The 10833-nt window shown below is 37.2% G+C and overlaps 1 protein-coding gene across 1 annotated transcript; it reads left to right on the forward strand.

The window, feature by feature from the left end:
• Nucleotides 1–1379: 1379 nt before the first annotated feature.
• On the forward strand, nt 1380–8962 carry LOC149834006 (uncharacterized). The gene is made up of 9 exons (XM_090009256.1): nt 1380–1530; nt 3700–3842; nt 5441–5581; nt 5672–5887; nt 6849–6938; nt 7711–7776; nt 7899–7990; nt 8371–8418; nt 8515–8962. The coding sequence occupies exons 1-9, from the start codon at nt 1380–1382 to the stop codon at nt 8630–8632; spliced, it is 1065 nt and encodes a 354-aa protein (XP_089865382.1). The 3' UTR covers nt 8633–8962.
• The last annotated feature ends 1871 nt before the right edge of the window (nt 8963–10833 follow it).

Consider the following 10833-nt stretch of genomic DNA (forward strand, 5'->3'; position numbering starts at 1 on the left):
CCGGTCTAAGATGAGAAACATAAGCAAACTTACTAGGACTTTAAACTAAGATACCATCAAAATAAACAACCACAAAATTGCTCAAGAATGGTCAAAGCACCTGAGTCTAACATTCATGAAGGTACTAGGTGTATTCAACATACCAAAAAGCATCACTAGCCACTCGTATAGGCCATCTCAAGTTTTAAAAGTCGTTTTCCACTCATTCTCTTTGTGAATATGAACTTGATGGTAGCCACTCTTTAAATCAATCTTCAAGAAGACCTTAGAGTTTGCTAGCATATCAAGCATGTCATCTAGTCGAGGATTGACTGTTATCTTGTTGATTTTTTGACTAGCGACACACATATGTAAACTCTTATCCTTTTTTCGGGTAATCCAAACTGACACTGCACAGGAGCTTACACTCTCATAAATAAATTCATTGCGCAAGAGTTGTCCCACTTGCCGCTCCAACTAAATACTCTTAGTAGGATTCATGTGATACACAAGCAAGTTAGGAATACTCGACCTCAGAATCAGGTCAATTGACCACAAAGAAGATAACACATCAAACAATTCATCTGGCATTATGTTCTGATATTCAATATTTAGAGGTTGCATGATAAGAGGGACATCATGATCCACAATGCAAACCTCTTTAGCCACAAGGTTTAAGCAGTAGCTATCCTCGTGACAAGACTCTTCAAACTCCTTGTAAGAGAGGTCAATCGGTCTTATCTTTTTAATTGGCTTAAGAACACTAGATTGAAAAGTCATTCTAAAGGGGAAGAGTTTCATGTTCCCATCATTGAGCCTAAATGAGTAGGTGTTCTTGTCACCAAGATGCAATGTCTTCCTATCAAACTACTCAAGGCAGTCCAACAGAACGTGACAAGCATCCATGTGGGTGACATCACACTATACCTCTCTTGGTAATGTTGTCCCATATTAAATTTGACTATGCAATGCCTAGTAATTGGGACTTCATTCTCTTTTTTCAACCAAGTCATCTTGTAAGGGTGAGGATGTTTCCGGGTCTAGCTTGAGCAAGTCTACAAGCATAGATGAAACTATATTTTGCATGCACCACTATCAATAATAGATTCATATCAGTGACCCTCATAAGTTCATCATGTTTGGGTTTAGATCTTATGGTTCATAACAAAATAAAGGGATTTGGCCCAATCCATATATGGGACCCCCAACCGTACCCATAATAACTGGAACCAGGGTGTTATGGATCGAAATCAATAAAAATCAAACCCAAAAATCCTGGAACCGGGTTCTTGGGCCAAAACAGTTATGATAACCGATTCGACTGGTTCCTATCTCACGAGAAACCCTACCTGTTTCAATAAACCACAAAAGAGCGCTTCCTGAAACGGGTCAGGCAGACGATGTCTCCCATCGATGCTCCAGGCAGGGGTGGTCCCCGTCTGCCTGCCCCATCTAGCGAAAACCTGCCAGTTGGTGGCTGGCCACCGGTGGTGGATGCTCCCATGACAGCACCCCCACCCTACCCACATGTTGGTAGAGAGATGAACCAAGGTCCACTGTTAGCAACATGGTGATGGGGTGGCAGGGACGCGAGGAAGGGTGGGTAGACATGGATGCACGAGCGGTGGAGGTAGAAAGGGGAGGGAGGGTGGAAACTCTCTCTTGGCGTTATACACACTTGGTGGCGGCTCGATCGGCAAAGTTGCGTTATACTACTTATTGATGCAGTGTCACCGACCTCTTGATGGAGGGTTTTCGTGAGTGTGTCTTGTTCGATTGGTCATTTTTCCAGACATTACTCTACTGCTTCACGAATTATTGCAACTGATGCACCCTTTGAGCGATCAACAAGACATCATCGCTCAGTCAAAAAAATATCACCCTCAACGACATCACTGGCAGATGTGAGCCAACGGATTCGATCCGATTGAACCACTGTCTTGGCTCCAAGAAACGTAAGCTAGGGCGATGAGCTGTAGGTGAGCCTCCATTGTGCCCTCATGCTCTTCATAGACCTCGTAGAGTGCTCTCACCTCGATTGGGTTGTCTATCCAAAACTTGGTCCACCTGGGAATTAGACGTACCATCCTCCAAAAGAGTAGAGTTAAGCATACTTGGATTAGGGTCTCCTGGATGGTCCTGGATCCTGACTTGCATCAAGTCAGGCCTTAATGAAATTAGTCTGATTCAGGTCAGACCATCAGGACCCGGGTATTACCATAATCCCATCCAAAGAGGCTTGATTTATCAAATTTCAAACCAAATTCAGTCGGAACCGAGTACGGTAAAGATATGCTATCATTCAATTTTCAATATAATAATTAAAAAAGTAAGATTTTATAGTGACACATCTGGTCATATCTTTTAAAATATCGCAAAAGTAACACGATATCTTGACAATTGTTTTAAAGTGCCAAAAACATGATTACATTTTTATCAAAAATTCTAAGAATAAAAAATGACATTAATATCCTTTACACATTTCTATTTTGTTCTTCTTATATTTAAAATTTTAAATATATTTATTTTCGCTGATACTAATAAAATGAAAATTTCAAATTTTCACAAGAAATTAACGTTTGCTTTGCTCCGCAGTGGCTTAGGAATCTCCAGGGGCCACTATCATCCCTAACCGATAACATGTCTGCGTAGTAACAGAAAAGATATGCTTTAATATTCTTTCAATAATCATTTGACGTAGGAAAAATCCAAAAGTCAAGCTCATTACTCCTAACATTTTCAGCAAAACCACATAAGGCTTGTCCTTCAAAGTCTTTCCCATTTCATGCCACTTTCTTTTACTTTCTAGAATACATTAGATGACACACGGTGGGCGTTCTAACGAAAAGAGAGAGAGAGAGAGACTTACACTCAAAGCATACTTTTGAAGAAGAGGTCTTACAGCACCCCAAGTCCCTGCTTTTAATCGGTAAAGCAACCCCTTTTGGTAATCCCCTTTTGTTTATTGTTTCTTTGGTGAAAAACTGGGTGGAAATTTTGATGCCAAACGCATCCTGAATGGTGGGTTGTGTTAGATTCCTACGCATTTGAGAATGGTGGGTTGCGTTAGATTCCTAAGCATTTGAGAATGACCACCTCCCTAAATTGAGAAACTGATTCGTTTTCTCGATTAATTGTTTGCTTTATGCGTCGAACCGTTTGGTGGGGTGGTGGGGGTCTGGGGTTTCCTGTTTCAGACATTGGTGTAATTGTTGGCCTTAATGGGTTTGATTGGTTTTCGTGGGCAATTGGGTTTCATTGCTAACTATTTTGTTTAATTTTTTGGGGGGTTGCCTTTTGTGGTAATTGGTTTTAAATATTAGGATATCTGTGCGAAAATTGCAGTTTTACTTTGGAATTTGTCTTTCCCATGATCAAAATTTTGGTGGTCTTTTTGTTTTGTTTTGTTTTTTGAGAGAAGTTTTGATGAGTTCGCTATCTTATAAAGTTCTATCATTTTGATTTGCCTCGGCCGTTCTCTGCTTTGGGAAATGTGTAGTTGTTTCTGTAACATTGCATTGTTTTCTTTTAGAACCTTACTTAGCATTGTGAGAGTTTCTAATCCTTTTCCTAGTTTTTGCTTTGAAAAATTGTAGTTTTTATTGTTCTTTTAACCACTGGGTGATTAGTGGTTTCTCTGAAAAATGGTGTGTATGAGGAGATCAATGGCTAGAATTGAAGTAAATGGGAGTTGCTTCAAGTTTACTATGAATTATACAGGGTCTTTGAAGGCCGACTGGAAACCGGTAATGACGGCTGAGACGACCAACTTGGAGTACTGGATGCACTGGCAATTTTTCCTGTGCGCGATATGGATACTGCTCAGCATGATTCTTGCATCAGTTTTGATTTTGAAGTATGACGTATGGAATAAAGGGCGGGGACAGGGAGAGGATTCAAATGGGCAAAGGGATGTTTTGTTGTATGCAGATGAATCTTGGAGGCCTTGTCTGAAAGAAATCCATCCTGCGTTCTTGCTGCTCTTTCGTGCCATTGCTTTCGTTCTAATGGTGTCTCTCCTCGCTGCTAATATCATCCTGAAGGGAGGTCGCATGTTTTTCTTCTACACTCAGTAAGTTGATTCTTCACATGCTATGTGAATCCTAGATAGGTTAAGCAATGCCCAAACTCAGAGACTTGTCAATGGGCTACAGTGGGGTTGCATGAGTTTAGGAGCCACTTAATCTCAGTCACTGGGTTGCTTGATGAAATTACAGTTCCTGATTAGGATTCAGTCAGACAACATGACAGGTTGGGCCTAATTTAATCCCGGCACTTAAGCAAAAAGTAGATAAGTTACTGGCTTTGAATTGCCAATCACTAATTTTGCTAATGTATAAAGTTTTCATTTTTCCTTTTATCTTCTTTTGCTTCTAGAGCTTATATCCAGATAAATATCGTTTTGCAAATTTTCATATGCTTCCGTGACTGATGATCAATATTGTCATAATCGGTTTCTGAATTGTTTTGCAAAAAGATTCAGAAAATCAGCCTGAATCAAATTGAATCTAATAGTTTTGAATCAGTCTAAAAATTAAAAATATCAGAAAAATCCAAAAAAAAAGAAACAGGAAAAATACAGAAATGAAGTAAATGCTGACTTAGAAGTCCAATCAAACTCTAAAACATGCATTTAATACTTTAAAAATATAATAGCAAAGAAATATCATAATCTATCACAAAATATAAAAAATGAAAAAAGAAAACTGATTCAGGCCAATTTCAATTAAGGTGCCAATTCGATTCTAATTGGCCGATTAGATTCAACTTTGACAACATTGCTGATGGTCTTACAGATTGTTTTTTTAATGATTTCTACCACAACATTAATAGCCATTTCTCTCAACATGCTGCTTTACTCTTTTTTGTACTTGCTCTCTTTCTAATGTGCTCACAAAAAGTATCTGTTGGTTTATTTAAAAGCACAGTCAACAACATCGTTCTCTGGAAGATTTTTCTCAGATTTTTTTTTCAAAAAGTTATTTTTCTCAGAAAAATATTGGAAGTTTTAAATTTTGAAAAATGTAAACAATAATAAAAAAGATAAAGACATAATAGGTCAATATTTTTCTTGCAAAAATATAAAGAAACAATTAGAAAAGTTTTTAAAATATAAAAGAAACAAAAAACGATACTTAATATATATATATATATAATGTTTTTGAAAATATTGGGAAAATATTGCAATATTTTATGTTCTACCGATATTTTGAAAATCTCGAGAAAATTATCGGCTGACCTTGAAATATCAATAATATCACGATATTTTCAAAATATTGGTGACTGTTTAAAAGGTTAGATATATTTTGAGTGAAACTCTTAATGTCAGTGATATTTGTCGTAGATTTTCTTTCCAAGCTTATCCTATTTGACTCACTCTTGTTATAAAACTTCACTATAGACTAGAAATTGCATCTTATAGATGCTAACTTTTCATTTCACTCTACTTGCTATTGAACAGGTGGACATTCACATTACTAACCATTTATTTTGGGGTAAGTCATTTGATTTTGAAGAGGTTTTTTCTGTCTTGGCTCTTGTATTATTTCTTGAAAATGGTGATGGAGAAGCTTCTCTTGAACTTTACGTGTTTATTGTTGCAGTAATTCATGATATTTGATATAGTTCTCATGTTGTTAGCGGTATCAGAAATAATGGTTTGGTTGCTTAATGTGCTGTAACTGATTTGCAGCTTGGTTCTGTATTATCGACATATGGCTGCTATATCAGTCTCAAACAATTAAGAGGTGATGATGCTGGCCTTTTGAAAGTAGATACTGAGAGAGGCAGTTATGTTCCTCCTGTAAACGGGAGAAGTGTAAATAACGCTGCAACTGATAACCACACAGAAAGATATGTTCGTCAAAAGGCCAGTATTTGGGGTCATATCTTTCAAATTATATTTCAGGTATGTATTTGTATAATGCTTGATAAAAATGGGGTAGAGATTTGGAAGTTTTTTATTCCTGAATGCATATACACTTTCGATGGCTGTTGTTGCTTCTTTATTCCCATATATATGCCATTTGTTCATCTCCATGAGGCAGTTTATTCCATTGCATTATTATGAAGAAAAATTTTCATTTGTGTAATGAAGATATTCTCCTGTTTGTCAAATGTGCGTCCCTTCACATATCCATTTGTCTTTCTCAAGCCTCGCCTTATGATTGTTGCTTTAAGTTTTTCATTTTCCTCTTTTGTTGTCCTTCCTAAAAATGATGAAAGAACCAGCAGTAACTGTTGCTGAATATTTCTCTATACCTTGAATTTATTTAACCGTTAGTTCTTGCAGAACACATTGATATAAGACTATTTTGGTTCTTATGCATGTTCAATGCCGGTAAATTCCAAATTGTTTTTCTCAAGAACAAGGAACTGGTGTCTTTTTGGCTTTACAATAAAATGGATGTTATTTCTGTCTGAAATTGCAATTGGCCACAATACAGTTTTTTTGGAGAGTACTCTTAAACTCAGTGCCTCTAAGAGGTGGACACATACAGTTTTGGCCTTTGCAAGTATTTGCATTGTTACTTGCATGGATTGGAGAATGATGGTAAGTTTTTACAGTTTACCAGTTTACAACACATCCAGTCTTTTCTGTCCAGAATTATGTTTTGAAATCAACTGGTTTAAAGCCTAATTCAACTTGTTCATCATGTTTCTTCAACCATTCACTTCAAATTGATGAAGTATTAGCATAGAATTTCTAATTTCTGTGTATTGTTCATGTTTGAATATTGCATAATGCATTCCTCGATTGATTAATGGTGTTCAATGTAATTTTTGTTTGAGTATACTTCTAGCATATTTTTGTTTTTTCTTCTGCAACAATGATGCAAGTGATCTACATCCTATTTTGGTTTTGACAGACAAGCGCAGGAGCTGTTGTGCTTACAGATTGTGTTTACTGGTTCATCATTTTCCCATTTCTCACTGCAAAAGATTATAGCTTAAATTTTGTAAGTGGTATTTTTGAGACACAAACTCAGTGAACATATATGAACTTTTTTTATGACGAGGAACCCTCACCGAGAACCGGATCACTCAATGGGCCCGCCCCCTGCGAGATAAACCCCTGGTGGGGGTCACCGACACCCAAGACCTTACGGAGCCTGCCAGTTAAAGGCACCTGCACACCCGGTGGGAGTCGAACCTGGGACGAAGGGGTCAGCACCTTCTCCCCAGGCCTGCCGCCACTCGGGCGACCCAGGCTGGTGTTTAGGTGGTTTCATAATCTACAATGTTTCTAACCATTTCCTTTTTAGCCATCAAAAAATTAACTGACATATTATCCCAGATGTGTTTAGGGTGTCTTTAACTGTCTACGGGATTCATGTAGTTCTCTTCATTTAGAAACAAAAGCCAAGAACAAAATGAATGTAAAAGCTTTCTGTATATTGTTCTAAAGTTTGTTTTGACTGACAATAGATACTCTATGTGGAAATGTACATATGTTTTTGATATTTTTTAGAGGTAGTTAGCAATCTTAAAGTAGTACAGAATTTTAAGAGCCCCTCCCTGATCTGTCGATTTAGCTTAGTTATGGTTCAGCTTATGTTATTATTTGGCAATGTTAGAGAGGTTACTTCTTTTGAAGAAGGAAAATATTTTGTGTGTGCAAGATTTTCAGTCTTTGCACAACTTTCATGTTTGAAATTTTCTATTCTTAGTGATATTTGATTTGAGATGTTCATCTGGAATGCACCATTTATGTTACACCTTTATTTGCAGCTCATGGTCAGTATGCACTCAATCAATGTTGTGCTCCTCTTTATAGATACCTTACTTAATTGCATGGTAAGTTTTGCTTTCAGTCTGGTAAAACCTTCTTATTTTCTGCTAGATGCAGTGAACTTTAGATCTGAAAATGCAGTTTAAACATTTCAGTGTTTATGCCTTTTTTTCATTTTTTTTTTCAGAGATTTCCATGGTACCATATTGCATACTTCATCTTATGGACTTGTGTGTATGTTATTTTCCAATGGATTGTCCATGCTTGTGTATCTTCATGGTAAGCTTTTGTCTATTTCTTCACTCAATGTTCTTTGTGTATGCATCAAGGTTGCCAGAAAGGGAAACATCTTGGGAAACGGAAATAGAAAACGAGGTTTTTCAGGTGCATGTAAAATGGGAAACGAACTGAGAAATGAATTGGGAAACGACTGGGAAACAAATGGCAAACTTTTAACAAGAAGAAAAAACTTGCCAAACATGAGAAACATGTATCCCACAAAAGGGAAACGCTTGGGAAACATGTTTCCCACACGTTTCGAAAACTGTTTCTTGGGAAATGTGTTCCCCTGATCCTATAGTGTTTCTGGTAACCCTGGTGTGCATGCTTGTATGTGTGTGCATGTGTGTTTTAGTGTTTGACTTTCTTCTTTGTCATAGGTGGCCATACCCATTTCTTGACCTGTCATCTCACCGGGCTCCTCTATGGTAACATCGAATGGCTTGTAAATATAGCTTCATCTTTCCTTTGAATTTCAATTCCATTCGGTAACTTCTTTCTATTTCTTCAATGTCAATTGTCAGGTACTTTTTTGTTGGTCTATTTCACATCCCATGCTATGCGGCATTTGCTTTAATTGTGAGGGCTAAGCATTTCTTCTTCTCAAGATGGTTTCCTCAATCATATCAATGTTCAAAGTGATATTGCACGATGGGGGGTTGGAAAAACCTCTAAGGTGATACCATAATGTTTTGATAGAGGTTTTGGGAAAATGATACATGGGAGGAAACAAAAAGCAATAGAAGGAAAGATGGGTGTTCATGAGACGTAAAACGTTGCTCCTTCATTGGCAGCATTGTAAATTCCCTTTTTCTTTTAACATAAACAATCTGGACGTAAGGTATATTTTTGTATGTAAATGATAGTGGAAGAAGCTGTATATACTGCCACTCCATCTACCCTGCAGTGGCATCATCATTCTCCCCTTTGTTCACTCTATTGATTGAAACATGGAAAATGATATCACTAAAATTACTGAAAATTTATTATTAATGACTAGATAATAGGCCCGCCCATATGGCAGGCTCTATAAGATAATTCAAATGGTAAAAGAAAGTTTCATCATATGCATTTATCAAGATTGAAAGTAAAAAATAATGAGAAACATAAACATATTAATAATTTTAAAAAAATCATAAATTAGTTTTATTTTATGGCTGAGAGAGAGGAAGTTTCTTCATTTTATGCCTGTTAAAAAGGTGGGGGAGACGTTAGAGAGAGAGAGAGAGAGGTTATAAATAGTAACTCATTAATGCTTAAAAAATTAAGAGCGAGAGAGAGGGGTTATAAACAGTAACTCATTAATGCTTGAAAATTATAATGTGTCGTGGAAGTAACACTATTTATTTACTTACTATTTTACGAAAACTCTATGTGAATGCCCATTCAAATCTTTAATTAGCGTTCTCAACTCATATGACAAGAATGTCAATTAAGAAAAAGTTATAAAGCATCAATTTTTTTGTACTTGATATCCTTGCTTCTCCTTAGGATATTCGAGAGAGAGAGAGAGAGAGTTTATCCCATGTGGGGTCAAGGAAAAGGTCGGACCCATAAAAACATTTCACAAGTCCCTTTTGTTGATATGAGCAGATCTACCTCCTGTACTGCAGCTCAGTACAAGTGGGACCCACAGAGGGGTGGGGTTTGTGGTTGTAAACGCTGGGTGAGATTTGAGAGGCCACAGTCCCGACCGTTCAATGCTTGTATTAGAGTTCAGAAGAAACCAAGATCACTGAAGCTTTCAAGATTATCAAAATCTATGTTTCATGTGCTCATGGTAACTATTTTTAGTTTCCCACTATGTCGTTGAATAGGTGAATGTAAGGCGAGCTCAAATCAGCAGTTTTGCTATGGATGCCTGCAAACAGAGCAACATCTGTTTGAGAAAACAACATTTGCTTTCTTCCAGAGCTAATGCTACATAACAGAACCTTTATAGTTCGAATTAAAAGCACCTTCATCTATGATCTGCTCAATAAGAATTCGGTGTATAATCTATCAGCAGTGTACGCCATTGGAATTCTTCCACTCCAATCAAACAATGGAATTGAAGCATGAACCACTTGATGATGGCAGGGCATTTAGGATTCAATCAACTGGCAATGCGAGCAAATGCACTTGCATTTGGTTCGATGTTAAAACCCACCCTCATAACTAGTAGCGCGAAGCTAGGGTCTTGGGTTTGTAAGTAGGTCTAGTAAGACTTGGCTGGCGCAATGTAAGATTTAATTCGTAACATTCATGAGTCTAGTTAGGGATAGGGTACAAATAAGAGTCTTGTATTGTAAGAAACCAATTGAATAGAATTTTTTTGGGACCCTTCTGGGATCTCTTGGAGGTCTCCTCCAAATTAGTTGCAATTGAAAGTTACCTTCTCCCTCGAAAAACAAAGATTCCACTCAATTGGATCTTAAGCATCTCCACCGATTTCCCAGGCATTCTCTTGACCAGACCGATCCATAGTCCATACCGATCTGAATTCACCAGATACAGGAAGGAACAATATGTTGCCATATATGTCGTCTGAATCTGAATTTGGGGTCTTTATCTTAGCCTAAATATCAACTACCAATCTATAGTTATTTTATCAGATTTTTTTTATATAGAATTTAGCAATGTCTATTGTAGGTTTAAATCATAATTCTTATATTAAAAAAAAATTGTAGGTTTCAACAAAGAAAACATGCACTTCGTCCGCATCATATAATTTGGATTGTGGCCCTATCCAAGAAGTCAGCTTTCAAAATTGAAGTATGAATCAACTGCAACTGTCCTTAATGTTATTAGCATGAGGCTGGGCTCCAAATCCGTGTTAGACACCATGCTAGGACGTGTTGTTT

This window comes from Nuphar pumila, chromosome 6 (assembly GCF_984573655.1).
Source record: "Nuphar pumila chromosome 6, dmNupPumi1.hap1.1, whole genome shotgun sequence".
NCBI classification, from domain to species: domain Eukaryota; kingdom Viridiplantae; phylum Streptophyta; class Magnoliopsida; order Nymphaeales; family Nymphaeaceae; genus Nuphar; species Nuphar pumila.

What these genes read in the sequence shown, in the direction of transcription:
- LOC149834006 (XM_090009256.1), top strand. Translation starts at nt 1,380, where the DNA reads ATGTCTCCCATCGATGCTCCAGGCAGGGGTGGTCCCCGTCTGCCTGCC. An exon ending in AAGATTATAGCTTAAATTTT is followed by an intron (nt 6,939 to 7,710) that starts GTAAGTGGTATT and finishes CTTTATTTGCAG; the next exon opens with CTCATGGTCAGTATGCACTC. An exon ending in ATACCTTACTTAATTGCATG is followed by an intron (nt 7,777 to 7,898) that starts GTAAGTTTTGCT and finishes TTTTTTTTTCAG; the next exon opens with AGATTTCCATGGTACCATAT.